We start from the raw sequence: 18,510 nt of genomic DNA on the forward strand, positions 1-18,510 counted from the left end.
CATGATTGAGGTATAGCTCGAGAGGGGGGTTGGGGGTGGGCTGTGCTATACACACTAACCCGGTGAAAGGAAATTGATCGATGGCCCAGCACCAATGACAAAAGCTATTGGAGTCGGTGTGTGTATGTGTGTGTTCCTCCGGCTGCTCCCTTTTTTCTTTCTTGTGTGTGTGTGTCGCTTCCGTTTTTCTCCGTATTCTCTCCTCCGTGCGCCCCCCGTTTTTCTTTAGCTCCCTCCGAGTTTCTTCTCGTTGTATTATTTATTCACGGTGCATTACGCTGCCGTTTCTTTTTGTGCCCACCCCCTTTTTTTTTGAAGGGGAGGAGGAGGAGTTGCATCAATATTTTATTCCGTTTTTTTTTTTTTTTTTTTTTACTTTGGATTTCTCTGTCGGACCAGCGTCGTGAAAAGGGGAGAGAGAAACACGGAATCGAATGCAAATCGAGCGACGGAATTCGATCGCCATTCAAATCCATGTTATAGCCCCCCCGGAGGAGGAGGAGGAGGGACGAATAAGAGCGGGCGACCATTTCTAGCTGCTACGTGACTTTTCCGGCCGCATTATCGAACTACCATCAGCAGGTGTGTCGTCGTCGGATGGAAGAGAGAGACTAGAGAGACATACAGAAGAACTCGGCTGGCTCTCCTTTTGCCAATATAGAGCGAGGTACGTCAACGAGCGGCACGCGCCTCCAGCTCCTCGACGTACCTCGCTCCCACCCTACCCCACTCGTATTCAATCGATGCTGTATGTATGCACCGGCAGATACACACACACACACAGCGTCAGTTCAGCCACAAAGAAGAAAAAAGGAACTGGAAACAAATAATAATAAAAAAAGAGAGAAAAGAATAGAAGAATATCCCCGTGAAAAGAGAACTTCTACCTCAATTCCCTGGCCATCTCGATCGTGATGGTGTACTGTACACACACCGCATCCATCGGCGCATCCAGCCTCCTCCTCCTACCTCCATTCAAGACAGTGCGGTGTACGTGGAAAAGGAGAATCTCAAAGTCTCTGGGGTTGGCCAACCCGGGCCTCATCGTGTCTTTCCGTGTTTTATCATTCCGTCTCTCTCTCTCTCTCTCCTTTTTCTCTTTTTGGTCGGGTCAAAAGGGAAAAAATAATCAAAAATTAAAGATAAAAAGTTCCTTTTATGATTCATCCAGGCGACGGAAGCAAACCGGCAACGACTATACTAACGGAAACAATGACGTTCTCGTCAAGGAGAAGAAAAGGTAAAAAAGAAAACCAAACAAAACAAAAAAACAAAATCAAATTACAAATGGAAAACGATCGAAATGAGGAGATGCTCCTTCAACATTTGAGGCCCCCCCTTTTTTCCACCGTGTCGCTCCTTGATTCGTCGAAATGATTACGAGAAGAGAACCAACAATGGGCCGCGCGCAGTTGCCGAAGAGATAAACCCAACAAGGGAGAGAGACAAAAAAGCTCTATGCATAAAACAACCCAAGTCGACTCATCCTGGAAGAGGAGAAAATAACAAGATGAATCGATCGACGACGCCCAGGTTTAATATTTCCTTTTTTTTTTCAATTCTTTTTTTAAAAATGTTTATTTTTCTTGGCTAATAATTTTCGTGTGCCAAAATAACGACTGGGGGGGGGGGGGGTCCACGTCCTTGTTACAAGTCGGGTAAATTTTTGTTAATTATATAAGGAGCTGGAAGACAAAAATGTTAATGAGGAAAAATGAGACATTTTGTTTGTTACACATCACGTCACGCTCTATAAAAATCATCAGGTGACACACACACACACAAGTTGCGGTGATTGGTCGGAGCCAATGTGTGTTGTTGTTGCTGTAATCCCAACTCGGGCGAAAAAAGAAATAACAATGGGGGAGAAACTTGGTAACGTTCCACAAATGAGTCAATGAGACGTGCAATGGATTGGCTACAAGCCTCTGTTGTTCCTCTGTTGTTTTCTTTGCCATCAAACAAAAGAAGAGCTAAAAGAATCTAAATAACATTTCACGAATGGCCAGCAGCAGTGCTCACAGTAGTCCGGCGTGTGTGTGATATAACAAGTGAGTTGACTCATTAACTAATCGGAGGGGTCGACTGCAAAAGTCAAAGCTTGGAATCGCTCCAGGCTGCTCCTGCTCCTGCTCCCGCCATCGACGCCAATTCAAACGTAATAGGAGAAAAAGTTGCGTAACATTTGATTCATTGGAGGACATTTGGGCTTCGACCAAAGCGCCGATAAACGTCGGTTATATGCTAATGCATAAATCAGACGGGAGACGGCCCCCAAAGTGTCGAAATGTGGCTTATTGGAAAAACGACGGACGTGATGAAGTGCTCTAATAAAAAGAAATAACCGACGGCGCTTAACTTAACGGCTCGTCGTTCTCCCGTCGAATGCTGGACGAATGTTTCAACCGGCGGGCGACAAAGATTTTTTTCTCCACCAACTCATCACCGAAAAGTTTTGAGTCTGCCCGCAACCCAACAGCTGTGCGACGTGTAGTATTACAAGCGAGAGATGGACGATGACGAGAATGCCAAGGAATGTCCGGGCACAAATATTTTGGCCGTGCTGTCCTTGAGTGAATTGCTGGGCCGTGATTTTTTGGTCCTCCCTCCACACCAATTGGAAATTTGTCAATGGAATTTGTTTGCCAGTGACCGTGGAAACTCGTCCGGAATGTGTCGCCATTTGCTTGGCCAATTATTGACGCCTGTGCGTAGTATCTGTTAGAATTCACGCTCGAATTGACTGGGAAAAAAACATTGACAAATCTTTTTTTTCCGCCTTTTTCGACCGGCTGTTGCTGCTGCTGCTCCTGCTGAGCTCCTTGTTTCTCTTTGTTCTTCTTGTTCTCGCTCCCTCTTAGGTACCGGAATTGCTCCATGTTTTAAATATAGACAAGCTGTCGACCCATAAAGGCGCACGTACTATTCCACTCTCCTTCGCTCCTTCGCTCTCTCCGTGCGCTTGTCTCCTTACCACTTTTCTCTGTTCCCCCCCAACGACGTCTAACCCCCCGCGCCGCTGTTTTGTGTTTCACTATACCAAGCCCAAAGAAAAGAGGAGGAAGAAAGAAGAAGAGACTTGACCTAGAAAATTGTCGACTCTCTCAGCTTCTTCTTCGATGCGATAAATGTTGAAATGTTTTTTTTATTATTATTTTTTCGTTAGGAGCGCCAGAGATTTGTGTGTGAAGAGAATCGTGGCCCGCACTTGAAAATGTCAGTCGCCGATGAACTCCACCAGTACACTGTACACATCGGTGGAGAGGGGAAATTTTCCATCCACATTCCGGAATCTTTTCTTTTTTTGGGGAGGGGTTGTTGTTGTTGTTCCTAGTGGCCTGTGGGGATTTGTTCTAGTGCACAGGAGTTTCTAAAAAATCCAATGGGTTATATAGAGAGAGAGACGATGTACACACAGAGAGGCGCATTAGATGGTGTAACAGCAGCGCACGGACAAGCGGGAATGCGCGGCCATGTTGATGCCTAAAATTAGCCGGACGACGGCTGATTGGCACGGACCAGAAGACCGAGCGTCCACCTCCTCCCTAAAAAGAGTATAAAGAAGAACTCAAAAACCCAAACAAAACATTCCGGTACTAGCGCACTGGACTTTGTGTGTGTGTGTGTGTGTTATTCGCTTTTTTTTTTTTTAATGTCTAAAACTTTTAAAAATTTCTGATTTTGATTTTTGACCTCGTTCCGCCAATCTCTCTCCAAGTTACGTATCAAGACACAACAACATTCCGGCCGGAATAGTTTGAGATGACTTCATCGACTGATTTTCATCATTACACACAGCACACACACCTCCCCACCTCCTCCCACCTTTCTTCTTGGCGGTGTGGGGAGGGCGTTTTTATTAGTTAAAAAGAAGAAGAAGAAACGGTAAGAAAAACTTTTTCTCTTTTTACCAAAGTGAAAACAGTTGCGCAATGGTACGGCGGCGCATTGAAATCCGGCCCGCTCCTCCCTTCCGTTTTTCTCTCCGCTTCTCCTGTGTGCTCTCGCCTTTGTGTGTATGTATGTGGGGTGGGGGGGGGGGGGGGTTAGAAAATAGAGAGAGAGAGGTGGGGAGGGAAGGAGGTGGAGAGAATAGTGGGAGAAAAAGAGTGGGAACAGTCCGGAAAGCGGATCAGTCGACGTGTGCTTGCGTCCGTTGCCGGCAACACCAGTCCGTTTTTGGGTTTCCTCCGTGTCGTTTCTTCGTTTTTCCCATGTGATACAAGAGGCCGACCGACCGACCGACCAGACATTTACAGACTCGACCAATTTTTTTTTCTTTTTTTTTTCCTCTGGTGGAGGAAGTTGATAAATATTTTTAAAAAAGTGCAAAAGGAGGGAAAATATTACGTGTGGTGGACCGGATGTACGTGCAAGTGCGTCGCTAAAGTGTGTGAGTGACGAGGAACGAACGAACCAACGGGCCGGTTTTTTTTTCGAATTTTACTCAATTTGAAATTCCCGCCAATAAAAATGGGCTAACAATTTCGGGTGGCGTTTATTTTTTGAAAATCGTCTAGTGCATTTCGTTCTTCTAACATCTGAAGAAAGAAACCGAAACCCCCCCAAAAGAATCGGGCGAATTTGATTGTTTCCCCATCCGTCCGCGCAGTTTCCGCTCGGCGTTTATTTGTTCGTTTTTCTTCTTTTGTTTTTGTTTGTGTTTGTTTTTTTGGGGTGGCTGAAGAAGAAGAAGAAGAAGAAGAAAAAAGGTTTGTGTTTCTCTCTTTTCCCCCTTTTTCGTTTCTTTTTCGGCGCTACTTGACGGTAGAAATAAAAAATCCCAAAAAGAAAAAGAAATTCCGCCCAGGGAGAAATAAGAAACACACACACAAGACACCCAACATCTCCGATTCGATAACGACCGCAATGTCATAAGGAGCCGCCAGCCTCTCTCTGTGCTCTCTCTCCCTGTGTGTGTGCGTGAGTGTGTGTGTGTGTGTGCAAAGTGTGTGTATGCGCTCCTGGAAATATATATATATCTAAGGTGTGTTTCTTTCGATATATCTGGTGGTCTTGTGTGTGGGTTGTGCGTTGTGTGTGTGTGTGTTATCGCGGTGCGTGTGCTCTGTGCCATCGGGCAGAGTCTTGTTTGCTCCTCGGCGAACCTCTCAGCAGGCCGGTCGGCGCGTGTTGCGGGCGGAATGAAGGAAATCAAGGAATAAAAAGATAAAAAAAAAGAAAAAAAGATAAAAAAGACGATCGAACCATCAAGAAGAAGAAGAAGAAGAAAGTTGCTCCGGCCCTGGAAAGTTTTTTTTTTCTTCCCCCAATGAACGACAGTCGATGTGATGGATCGTCGGGTCGGAGATGAAGTAGGTGAAGGGGGAGGAGGCGATCCAGCGGCGGCGGCAACGGCAGACAAATCGCCCGTCATCACGACCAAGAACCGGCCATCATCGCCGACATCATTACGGCTGCTGCTGCTCCTGCCGCCACCGCAGCCGTCGATGGCCGTCGCCCGTCCTGAACTTGTCATCGACGACACGGTCCAGCAGTCGCCGACGACGGACAATCAAGTGGAGCCTCAACAACAACAACAACAGCAGCCAGAAACAACGAGGACGCCGCCCAGCGTTTACATCGAGTGCAGTCCGTCTACTGCTGGGCCCGACTACGGAGGAGGAGTAGAAGCCGGTGGCGGAGGAGACGACGTCCTCTACTATTCCGGCTACCACTCTGAGGAGGTGGACGAAGATCTGGAGGATTTGGAAGAGGAGCAAGAGGAGGAAGACGAGGATGATGAAGTGGAGGAAGAAGAAGAAGAAGAAGAAGAGGATCAAGTTGATGGCCAAGAAGAAGAAGAAGATGAAGAAGATGATGGTTTACCCTTTCCAGGATTCGTGCCCGTCACTTTGGGGTTCATGACCCAGTACAGCCGGCCCAGGAGCTTTTGCTTGCGGATGATCACCAATCCATATCCTTTTTTTGATTTCGGAAATTGTTGTTGTCTTAATTAGATTCAAGTTAAGTCGATTTAAATGGCGAGCTCCCGCTTTGTTGGTCGTCATCATCATCATCATCTCTATTGATCCCGACTCGGTTCTCCTTTGGCGGGCGGATAGTCCTCCTGTGTGTGTGTGTGTGTGCGTGTGACAGATGGTGGACAAACATGGCCGACAGGTGAGCGCATCCGACACACACCAAAGTATTGACTTTCTCTCCCTTTTGAAATCCTTCCTTTCTCTTCCCGCGCATCATTTCGATTCAAAATCTTTTTTTCTTCCGGCGGATTTGATTTCTTGTAACTTTAGACGGATGTTCTTTCTTTTCCCGCCGTAGGTGTTTTTTTGGCGGGGGGTATCTATTCCCGCAGTGTACAGTATCCCGTTTGTTGACGTAATAATCGAACTATTTTTTAATAAGCGATGCGCATCGAGATGGCTCCGCATCAATCCGGTTTCCATGACAACGCCGTTTTTTTGAAAATTTGAAAAAAGGGAAAGGAATTCCGTCCGGAATAAGTCAAGAGAGAGAATGTCTCTGAGCTTCTAATATTCTTACCCATTTTGACTGCGTAAAGTCGCTGGATTGGCGCATCTCATTTCCTGCCATTTCCATCCGGATTCGGGGGAGCATCGCGTAGAAAAACTTGGCAACCGTGTCTATACAACCGATCCGCGATTGGTTCGGCCGTCGTTCGAAATAATAGTCGGATATAACCACCCACCCATCCTCTTTTTTCTTTTGAATCGAAAAAAGAAAAAAAATCCTCCTTTTTCTATCTAGCGCTGGATCGCGTCACGTTGTCGCCTCCGCACACATTTTGCCTTGGGTGACGTTTTTTTTTTGTGTGTGTGTTCTCCGTCCCGGTTCAATCAAAAAATCGCATTATGCTGAATCCAGTCGAAAATCCGCCTTTTTCATCATTTTCTATATCCTACCACCAAATGGAAGGATCTTTTATTTTTATTCTTTTCCGCTGAGATCATCAGTCGATTTGACGATCCAGGAGAGCGGCCATCAGACGTCCAGCCGTTGACGAGGATCGTTTTCTTTTTCTTGGCCAGCGTCTATGCGTAGTCTCGTCCGTATGTCTCCATCATCTTCGTGATATTCCAGCCGAAAATGCCACGGTCTAATCCCATTTGTTTGGCCCAGTCGAAAAAACAAAAAAACAAAAATCCTGCTGGATGTAGACAATTCCCCCCGTATATAAATACTAAACGTGACAGTGTTTGTTTGCCAAATTGCTGGAGATGTCCCCCGGCATTATTTACTCGGCCTTTATTATTCCAGATCCACCTCGATCCTTGTAAGAAAAATAAAAAAATGCCCTATACATGCACGTAAATGTTGGCTATACCATCCCGGCCGAGTGATGGTCGGACATTCCTTCAATGTCTGGCCGATGAAAAAGGGGGGGAGGGGAAGCTCGACACCGTCCTCGTCGACCCATCCTTTTTGGCTAGGAAAAACGATCCTGTCTTGTTCGTCCCTCTTGGCCCCAGACAGTTTCTCTTTTGCCTCCCAAACTTTTTTTTTCTTCCTTTTTTTGGCATTGAAACAAGCGCATTTTCGATATACAATATTTCCTTTAAAGATGACAGAGAAGAAGAAGAAGAAGAAAAATAATTTTATAAAAGCCACCCGAGGATTGCACGAGCGTCGATCCTTTTTGGGTGGGGCCCTTGACGATACACACAGGAGCTGTGCACGCTCGATATCAAATGCGTTTCCTTTTTTTCTTTTCCTTGGTCGGTAGATTATTTACTTGTGTGCAGTTTCGCCGAGAGGACCAGCGCGGATTCTATTAGCATAGAGAAAGAGAGTACGTGAACCTTTTTTCTCTGTCGCCCAGGATCGAAATTGGTGGAGTGGCGATTTTGATCTTCTCTCTTTTCTCCCGGCGAGACAATAGTCAAATGGCCGCCGGGGTTTTGAAATTGTGTCGAGTGGCAAATAGCTTCGACAGCAGCGACTTTCGCTCTACAACAGCAGCAGCAGCGCGTGGGGGCAAAAGACCAAAAAGAAGTTGAGAAAACAACTTGAGAAAACTAGAAATTTTTTTCTTTCTTAGTTGGTCCTTATATCTTTTCGAGCTGCTGCTGCTGCTCTTGCCCGTTGGCGCAACTTCTATTTCTGCCCGCCCTTCGTTCCCGTGGTCATCATCATCTGCCCAACACACACACAAAGAGAGAGGGGGTCTGTGCTGCTGGCCCGTCCCGTACCCAGTGTAAATATTTGAGTCGGACACACGTACACACACACACAAAAAGGCTGGCCCGCATATTTTTTTTTTCCTTCTCTACACGTCCGTGCTGGATCGAAATACATAGCCAAATGGGAATAGACGAGATTGCGACGATGACGAGGAGATGGGACGAAAAACGATCTCTCTATTGATTGGCCGTTTCATTCGTTTCCACCGACCCCCCGAAAAAAAAAAAACAAGTTTAATCCAAGTTAAATTTGATGGTATCAACTTTAAAAAAACCCATTTGACCTTTCCATTTTAATGAGGGAATCAATCCATTCTGTCTGAAAAGGGGATTTGAAATTGTTAGGTGATTCCAAGTAAAATTCCTCCATAATAAAAAGTGATTCCAATTCCGAGTTTTAGCCCTCCATTAGTAGTAATGCGACTGCCGCTACGCAATCGTTCACAAAAAACAAACGGGATTGGATAAATCCCGAATCAGAGGATCGATACCTGCAAAGTTCTTGAAAGATGCCAAAGGTAGATGGATTAAAAAAAAAATAAAAATAAAAATAAAAACCCTCTCGATGTTTGAACGCCAGTGAAAATTGGTGGGGCTTTTAAAACACACACACACACCAAAAAAAAAAAACTTAATGAGGCCGGATCGATTCCGGCGCATCGAAAAAAAAGAAGTTTTTTTTTTTTTTTCTCTCTCGTCGACTCATCCATCCGACGGGCGTAATAATGACCGTAATAATAAGAGGAAGAGCGTGTGAGAAAGAGTAGAAGCCCTTGATCTCCTTCGCTCCTTATTACATTCCCCCCTCCTTTTTTTCTGTTCTTTGATTGGTTGCTGATGTCTAGGAGAAGAAGAAGAAAAAGACAATAAGTCGCTCTAAATGGGCGACTTTGAGTTTGACGATACGTCGGAAAAAAAATCGGCGATGGGCCATTTTGGATTTCTTTTGATTTTTGTCGCCAATTCAAAGCCCCGTCGTCGTCGGCGGCGGCGTCGGCGGGCGGACGTGAGACCACTCGAGTGGCAAACTTGCAGGCGCGCATCCGGCTGGCACAAGACATTTTCCCCACCCCCACTTTTTTTTTCTTTTGTCGAGTCCAGCCCAGCAAAGGGCCGGCCATCTTTCACTGTCTAACCCCTTGGTGCACGTGTCTCGCAGGAGATGTGCCTTTTTGGTCGATTCACAGTCGTCGACAATATTTTGGCCAGTTTCCAAATGACCAATTCGAAATGAAAGAGAGGCCCCTCCTCGGAGATAATAGCGCCAGTGTCCAGCCCGTCTATAAGAATCTCTTTTTGGCCCGTCTTTGATGATTATACCGTTTTTCACCCCAAGCACTTCACCAGCCCCCACCCAAAAAAGGAAAAAAAAATCTATCTGGCGGATTGGCTGATGACGAACGAATCAATCCGTGCACTTGCGGATGTCACCAGAAAAACCTTCGGCCCGCCATCATTTCTCTCTTTCTTTATTCAAGTGTCGACTGTAATAATCAACCGACCGGACAATCAAATGAGTCGAGACGAGAGTTTCTTTCATGTGATATCCAAGGATTAATTGTAAACGAAATTTTTTGGTGAAAATTGGCTTTATTCATTTCATTTTTTCTCTTTGATAATTTTGAATTGAAAGAGATAAAGTTGGAAAAAAGGCCTATCTGTTGTTTGTTTGGTTGCAGCCACAAGAAACAAGACAAGCTATATCTATATCCCATATACACACTGTCTAACCTTTTTATCTTTGGGCTGATGCTGCGGCTGCTCCTGGGAGTATACAACATTTGGCTCCTTATTATTCCATCAACTTTGGAATGATGATGTCAGCCAAAGGCGCTCGGGAATGTCTGGGGTTCATTTCGTTCGTTCCTTCATTCCTTTTTTCTTTTATTTCCCCCCATTGGTGAATTTTCAGATTTATTTTTGTTATTTAGTTTTGGGTTCACTGCAGCAGATGGAATGGTTGTGTCTGCTTATTCCATTCTCTGTAGACCATCACTCTCGTCGTCGTCTCTATTCGATTCTTGTCATCGAAATTATTTTCATTGTTTTGATAAAACAAACATGTCTCCTCTTATCTTCTACATCACAGACATTATTATTCAAAAGATGGATTCCTTTTATCCTTGGACGGACTATATGTAGCCTAGGGGGGTCGAATGTCCAGCCTGCACTTGTCATCCAGGCTGTGGGCAACAGGTCACGGCCTTTCAGTCACGCACCACTCGCATGGCCGAACGGCAGGAAAAATGAAAAGAAACTTAATTTCTGGTTTGATTCATCTCTAATGATGATGGCGTTGCCATGACGACAGTGTTCTGTCGAATAAGGTTTTTCGTGATTTGAGCGTAGTCGAATCACGAATAACTTTCATTTATTCGACGAATAACAAATACGAATAAAAATAAGGGTCTTATTCGAATTTTCGAATAGAATAACGAATAACGAATAAGAATAAAGTTTCGAATAAATTTTCGAATATAAGATAAGAAAATTTCGGATTTTAATCAATTAGTAAAAGGTTTTAAGAGAATGGGTAAACGAAATTGATTTATGAAAAAACAAAATAAAAGTTTTTCGGTCTTGGCTTCCTACCACATTTAAGATTTAATTGGAATTTAAATTTTTGCAGAACCCAGTTTCCAGTTAATGCCCAACATAGCGATTTGTGATGACTCATAGCGCCACTTAGTGTAACTTAGGAATTTGCTACAACACAAATTTCGGTGGTTGAAGCACCACCCTCTAGGCAATTCCTTTCCCTAGCAATGGGGGTGGAGCTTCAACCCCCTAAAAGTTGTCTTCCTCTGTCTCACCACAGGTGGCGCTGGCGCTAAATGTGCCTTAAACAGTATCCCAAAATGCAACATTGATTCGAAATTGATTCGATTTATTTATTCGAAATGTTATTCGCGGACAACGAATAATTTTTTTCTAAAAGATAAAGAATAACGAATACGAATAACTGTCATTTATTCGACGAATAACGAATACGAATAATGTTATTCTTTATTCGCGAATAAGGAATTTTATTCGAAAGGAATTATCCGACAGAACACTGCATGACGACGTAGTATAAAGAAGGGCCCCTCATTAAGCGCAAACTCGTTAAGGTGTAGAAAAGAAAAACGCAATCCCGGAAGAATTTGCCCAGCCAAGCTGATGCGGTTATATTGCCGATTCATCAGTGCGCAATTGTTTCCTTTTGAGTCTTTTTTTTTGGGTGTGTGTGTGTGTGATGGATGTGTAGACTCCTGAAAGGATCGTTCCACATTAGATTAGAGGTCCGGGGCCTCTTTTTTTTGTTGTTGATGGGCTGATGTTTATTGGCCTCCCCGCCAACCGTTTACTACTGATTTTCGTTTTTTTCTTTTTCTTCGGGCGAGTAACGATCGCAAGCATTGTTGACTGTTGGGCCAACTGTAGACGCAGCTGGATAGCAATCGATGGAGATTAGTAGCGGTCCAGCAGCTGCCTGAAAGTCCAGCCAGCCATCTCTAGAGCGGGCGGCAGGCCGTTCAAATAAACCTTCGGCTTTTCTTCTATCGTAGATGTAATGAAACTCTTCTGGCCGGCAGAACAATAATAAGACACACAGGACATCGTCACAATAAATACAGATTCATCGTTAAATCAGAGATGGAAGCGGGTGGGACCAAAACCCCACCACCACCACCACCACGGCAGACATATTGTGGGGGCCCCCGTGTATGGGGTAGTAAAATAAGTGGCGAAAGAGAGAGAAAACTAATCGATTGTTTAGAGTCGGTTCAAAAAAAGAACATCAATCGTATCGTGGTAGCAGTTTGTGTCGGGACTGTAACCAACTGTTCCTCCTTTTTTTCCTCTCAATTTTATTATTATTTCTTCTTCTATTTCAATTTCGGCTCCACTCGGTTGGAATAACAGGCAGCAGCCAAGATATATAGGAAACAAAACCAAAGTAGCAGCCAGCCAGCCAGCAGCCATAGAGTCATTCGATATACACTCGTAACAACTACTATATATAAACTATTCTTTTCTCTCTTTTTTTAAAAGCTATATGCACTTGTAATGGAGCTAGGGAGAGAAACAGTAGTAGACTGGGGATATCGATCTTTGATGCATCTCTCTCGACTTGTTGTATATTTCTTGTCCCACAGATTGAGGCGAAACAGAAAAGGAAGGAAACGGACGATTCCATCAAATGGTAGGTCATCAAGTTGGGGATCAATCTGAGGATTAGTCACAGCGCGGCAAATATATATGTATGCACGCTATATATAAAAGAGCCCCCAACAGGGGAACAATATCTTAACAAAAGCAACGGACCCAGAATTGCTCCGGGGGCATTTCCGATCGAATCTCTCTCTGTACATCCTTTTCAACTTTTACGGCCCTTCCCAGGCTCCGTCCGATACAATTTAATAACAAGATGAACTTTCACCGTATCTCTATGTACTAGAGCGGACAATAAAGTTTTTCTGAGATCTCAGCAGCTCCTTTTTTTACCCAGTCGGAAAGTGGCTGGGAGATGCGCAGCAGGATATTAATATTACGACACACAATCGCGGGAGGAAAGTCATAAATGTGCACTGGCAGCAGCATATTTAGTTTGATACGTCGTCGTCGTCATTTTACCTTTGGTTCATTTTGAAAATGATTACAAGCGCGCCATTGAATAAAAAAAAAGGGAATTTTATTTTGGGGTTTTCATTTGAAAATTGCGCCGTTGTTGTTTCTTTTTTTTCCCCGGGAGCGGACGTTGTGGGCTCCTTTCTTTTGACGTCATCCAACCAAAAGATGCCGACACACACGCGGAGATTTTCTCTTTTCTTTTTGGCCCATTTTCATTGATAAACAGCACCGCCGCTGCTGCTTTTTGCCCACGGGTCGTTATGTATAAATCTTATATATCTTTCTACCTCATGTATTAGTATAGAGAGAGAGAGACTGGTAGACAGGAGTCTGTGTATGTATGTGTACGTGCGTGCCATCCATATATTCATGTTGGCAGCTTCAAGTTGCACGAATCATAAAAGCAAGCTCTCTCTAGCTCTTTCCCTTGGCGGATTCGAACCTCCATCCTGCCCTGGATGGAGGTCTGCTGAGCGTGTGCCAGCAGTGGGTGTGTGTGTGTTGTACATCCACGAAGAGAATCGACTAGACGTTAACACAATATCTTTGTTCCTTTTCTCCGCCAAGTTCAAAAGAGTCTATTAAACACGGGAGAAGTCTATACAGACATATACCGCACATGGGTGGTATTTGCATAATTGGGATTTCCTAACCCGTGTATTTCCGTGTAAATCCGGTGCATATGTGAAATGATGTAACGACCGAGAGACCAAAGCGGGAGTAGTAGAATTATTAACCACAACCGACATTTTTTTTAAAGTTAATTCTATAAAAAGAGAAAGAAATTGTTTTCCTTTAACTCTTTGAAAATTCGACACGTGGTTCGAGAGGATCAGCATGGCCGTCATTTTCTTCAACTGCGTCACGTTGGGCATGTACCAGCCGTGTATCGACCAAGTCTGCAACACCAATCGATGCAGAATCCTCCAGGTAACAACAGCAACCCGTGAAATATGCATAAGACCAAACTATGTTTAATTTATCATCATCTGTTGTTGTTGTTAATGCGCCCAGATGCTGGACGATTTCATCTTCGCCTTCTTCGCCGTGGAAATGTCAATCAAAATGGTCGCCATGGGAATCTACGGCAAAGGAACTTACCTGGCAGAAACGTGGAACAGACTCGATTGCTTCATCGTCGTTGCCGGGTAACATTTTCAATTTTTCACGTTTGATGTAATCTACCTTTTTTTTAAATTATTTATATTAGTAATAATTGAATTGTTTATTCATTTATTCATTGTCGAATATTGGCATCCCTGTTTTTTTCTTACCCCACCTTCTCTCGCTCTTCTTTTGTTTCACGAAATGAGTTGGATATTTCGGTTGTCTGCACATGACAGTCGCTCTGTTTAATTCAATTTTTTAGTCGTCGTATTGAATTATATCAAACTTTGAGTGTGATTACTTGTTCCAACATGAATCGAAATGTGATTTGTCAGGGCGGTGGAATATTGCCTGGACATGGAGAACATGAATTTGTCGGCCATTCGAACGATTCGAGTCCTGCGACCGTTAAGGGCCATCAATCGGATACCCAGTAAGTTTTTTGTTGTCTATTTGTTTGTTATTATTGTGTGACATGACAACGAAAAAGGGAATCGATTTATTGATGGCGTGTGTCTGTTTCCAACTTGATTTTTTAGGCATGAGGATATTGGTGATGCTCTTGCTCGACACGTTGCCCATGCTCGGCAATGTCCTGTTGCTCTGCTTTTTCGTCTTTTTCATCTTTGGAATCGTCGGCGTTCAACTCTGGGCCGGAATCCTCCGGCAGAGATGTTACCTCGACCTACCCAAGGGCATCCATCCACCGCCCACTTTGTAAGTGGTCGATTTTTGTTTCAATTTTGTCTTCATCAAAGTGAATTCCAATGTCATTCGACACCAGAAAGAAAAATTCAGTTCACATTTTTCTTTCTGTTTTTATTGTTGTTTGTATATTTCATGATGAGGTGGTTCATACGATAATTTCTAAGATTTCTGACAAATTACAAGTACATGTCACACCAATATGCATATATATATATACAGGACATTGCCTCCGTACTATTCGGACAAGGTGAAGGTGACCCTGTAAGCCAATCGATTCCATTTGATTGATTTTCATTTTGCTATTCTCTTTTTCCTTGTTTTAACCCCCCGAATTTCATTCCCCCCTCGGCCACATACAGTTTGGTATAATCGTCCCCTTTTTCAACTAAACACCTTCATCGGAAATTTATTAATTTGTTTTTAAATTCTTGATCGAAAATTAATTCTGGTTAAAAAAACAAAAACCCAAACAGCAACGTCACACTTTCTTTACGTTGTGATGCAACGCACTCACGTTAACTAAACAAAACTAATCAGACGAAAAAACACAAAAGTTGTTGTTACTGTCGTCGTCCACACCCGCGTGAATTTTTTTGTTTTTCCAGAACTTGACACACCCGCTTTTGTCATTATTGTCTGGTGCCGTGTGTCTCGTGATTCAACTTGTTTTCTTTATTTAATTTTTTCTTAACGATACATTACGTAACAGCACCACAAGTCAGAAACATAATTCAATTCCGACGAGTGTGAATTAACATATTTAGAGCCGTTGAAATCATATTATCTGGGTCTTGTTCTAACAGCACGACCGTCGACCGTACTCTGCCCATCTTTTACAAACCCAAGACCAATTACAGGTATTGGCAGCGAAACCTACTACACGAAAAAACTTGACTAAAATTTAAATTGCTGTGGCCAAATTTGTTGATAGAAAAGAGCAAAAAAAAAAAACGACAAGAAATCGAAATTGATTTCTGCTGCATTTGTATATTCGGCTGTCACTATTTAGTCGGATGGCATCTCTGTGGACTGCTGCTGAGTGTTGTCCGTCACACATTTTTTTTTAAAGTCTTATTACGTCAAATAGCAATTAATAATTAGTTGTGCAAATCTATTAGTCTAAAGCCTATCGATCCAATAGAAAAGATGCCTCATTTCCTCACGGTAAACTTTAGTCTAGAGAAACAAAACTCACGAATCCTATCTTAGTCAAATCACCTTTGTGAATGGAAAATAGTTGATAATATTAGCTAAACCCTTTTGTGTAGAGACTATAGAGAGACGAATTTCGACACAGATGAATAAGTGCCGAATTGTGTGTTGTGTTCAATGGTCGTGTGCTAAAAGGTGTGCTGATATTCTGTCGTGTGTTTTTTCTATGTCGTCGTCCTCTTGTTGCCTGGCGCATGACCAAACAAAATGGAGTAAAAACAAAAAAGAACAACTCTATATTTATTCCGCCGTTCGTGATTTGTGCCAAACCTCCCCCCTCTCTCATTTAGACGACATGTGTGAGATGCCTGCCTGGGACATGCATTGATATTTGAAATAATCACTGAATGATGTTTTGTCATTGATTGAAGCTAAACAAACAAAATTCTCTTAGTTAACAAAATGAAAACCGATTGAAATGTTTTATTGATTCAATTTTCTCTTTTACACCCAATTTAACGGAAACGATGTGTGTGCGCACACACACACACAAAGGCCTCTGTCGAGCTATTACAAAGTGCAAGAGACGGAGAAGGACTACATCTGCTCGCTGGCCAAGGACAGCGGGATGCACACTTGCGGTTCGCTGCCTCCGACCAAATGGGACGGGCGCTTCTGCAACGATAGCGTCGTCCCCGGGATACCCGTCGGGATGGACGGCCTCTCCGTCAACGGCTCGTGCATCAATTGGAATCAATACTACACTGATTGCCGGGCCGGTGAAAAGAACCCTTTCCAGGGAGCCATCTCCTTTGATAATATCGGCCTGGCCTGGGTCGCCATCTTCCTCGTAAGTTTCTTCTTCTTCTTCTTTCTTTTTTCATTTTCTTTGTGCTGTGTTTAGGAGCACGTGCTCTTTTTTTGTGGGGGGATAGAAAAAATCCTGCACCTTTTGCAAATTGTTACGCTATTGTTCTTTTTCTATGGTCGAAAGGAGATTGGTATTAACTTTGAATCGATAGAATTTTGATGGCTGGCTGGACCAACCAACAACTGTTACGTAACTCTCTAAAAAGTTACTTCCTCTGTAGAGTCTGGTTCGTTCAATTGGTAGATGAAGGATCCTGTATTGTACTTTTGGCCCCAACGATTTAGATATACACACACACCGGTGTGTGTGTATAGTGGAGTGAAGGTCTATGTATAATATATAAGAACATCATTAGGAGCCTTTCGGCGGAGGTTCCCTGCGGTGGATCTGCAGTCGACTAGGCCCCCCTCCCAATCCAGGAGAGAAAAGAGAATGTAACGTAACCTATTGTTAACTGGCATCCTGCTGCTTCCACCCCGCCATTATGACAAACAATCGATATAACCTCTCCTCCACCTACGTTGTGTGTGTGTAGACTCTTTTCACTTTCTTTCTTTCTTCTATGGATATATATTCTGTGAAAATGTGTGTTTCATGCGACCCCCCACCCACTTTCAGTCGATCCTTTCTCCCTCCTTGTTCCATGTTGTGTATAAAGTGGCCCGGCTCTCTCTATATATGTGTACAGGCGGGCTGGGGGGGGACTCTTTGGGGGTGGTAAGTCTCTTTTGTCTCGATCCTGCCAGCAGCTTTTTCCAACGGGAGGAGGTGGTTTCCCCCCTCCTTTTATATAGGACCAACGCGGTACCTGCGCAACCCCGGCACATCGTCACCTTTTCTCCACTTTGACGTGGATATTGCGGCGCGCAACTGTTTCGTCTCTCTCTCCGTTGTGTGTGTGTGTGCAACTCTCTACGGTACTACACACTTTAAGTATCGATCGACACAACAGCACACGAGTCCCCCCCCCCCCCCCACCTCCTCTCATTAACTCCCGTTGCCCCCGCCCTTTCTCACCCCAAACGGACATGCCAGCCACTCGTCCATTTCCAAAAAGGGGGAGAGTTCTAAACAAGGGTGTCTAAAATGGTGCACACACACATTCCGGTGAACTGTCTGAGATGATTATTAACTCGTACCAACATGCGCACACATATATGACTTTTGTGACTTAACCCATTTCTTATTTTGATCGATTGCAGGTAATTAGTTTGGAGGGATGGACCGACATCATGTACTACGTCCAGGATGCCCACTCTTTCTGGGACTGGGTCTACTTTGTCCTCCTCATTGTGGTGAGTTTTTATAAAAAGAACAAACTTAACACACCCCCCACTTGCCAATTTTTCAAAACAGAAGAAATGAGGCGGAGAGATAAGACCCTCCGGTTTTCATTTCCCAGCAGCCGAGTCTTAATGATGATGATGCCGTAGGACAATAAATTTGCTTTCTTCAGGATTAAAACGCGGTGTAAATCACGAATGATGTAGTACAGTATATAGATGGCCCCTATACATATTAATGCAGTTATATATATCCGACGGAACCGGACTTCCGCATCCCCTCCTCCTTCTTCCTGGGCTTCTTGCAATATCGTGTGTAGGCCCCATAAACGTGTAAAGACTAGTTTGTTCTATTGCTTTTTCTCTTCTTCGTTCAGCCATCCAGAGTTCCGTTTCGCCGTTGTTGCTGCGTTACTAAAAAGAGATTTTTTTTTCCCGGGGTGGGTGGTACCATCTCCCGATCCCTCCCGCCGATGGCAAAGTGATGAGATTTCCTCGGCGATCCCTTATAGTTTTTTTTTTGTTGCTGTTGTACGGGAGGTTGAGAAATGGGAAAGCTTTTTGGCTTTTTTTTATTTCATAGTATCTCCTGAACGAACTTGTCTTTTCTTCC

At 43.8% G+C, this 18,510-nt stretch overlaps 1 protein-coding gene across 17 annotated transcripts in view; it reads left to right on the forward strand.

Annotated features, from left to right (window-relative positions):
• Nucleotides 1-3,224: 3,224 nt before the first annotated feature.
• Nucleotides 3,225-18,510, forward strand: part of LOC124203207 (voltage-dependent T-type calcium channel subunit alpha-1G-like) — a 34,847-nt gene continuing 19,561 nt past the window's right edge. For 12 of the 17 annotated variants that reach the window (XM_046599891.1, XM_046599895.1, XM_046599892.1 and 9 more), the window contains exons 1-8: nt 3,225-5,917; nt 13,595-13,706; nt 13,791-13,924; nt 14,219-14,316; nt 14,423-14,600; nt 15,395-15,448; nt 16,299-16,593; nt 17,817-17,909. In XM_046599891.1, the coding sequence (XP_046455847.1) occupies nt 5,292-5,917; nt 13,595-13,706; nt 13,791-13,924; nt 14,219-14,316; nt 14,423-14,600; nt 15,395-15,448; nt 16,299-16,593; nt 17,817-17,909 (1,590 nt within the window). In that variant the 5' untranslated portion in view covers nt 3,225-5,291. Of the gene's footprint in view, nt 5,918-13,594; nt 13,707-13,790; nt 13,925-14,218; nt 14,317-14,422; nt 14,601-14,810; nt 14,853-15,394; nt 15,449-16,298; nt 16,594-17,816; nt 17,910-18,510 lie in introns of all 17 variants that reach the window. The other 5 variants (XM_046599901.1, XM_046599900.1, XM_046599889.1 and 2 more) reach the window with 2 other exon arrangements.

This window comes from Daphnia pulex, chromosome 9 (assembly GCF_021134715.1).
Source record: "Daphnia pulex isolate KAP4 chromosome 9, ASM2113471v1".
NCBI lineage: Eukaryota > Metazoa > Arthropoda > Branchiopoda > Diplostraca > Daphniidae > Daphnia > Daphnia pulex.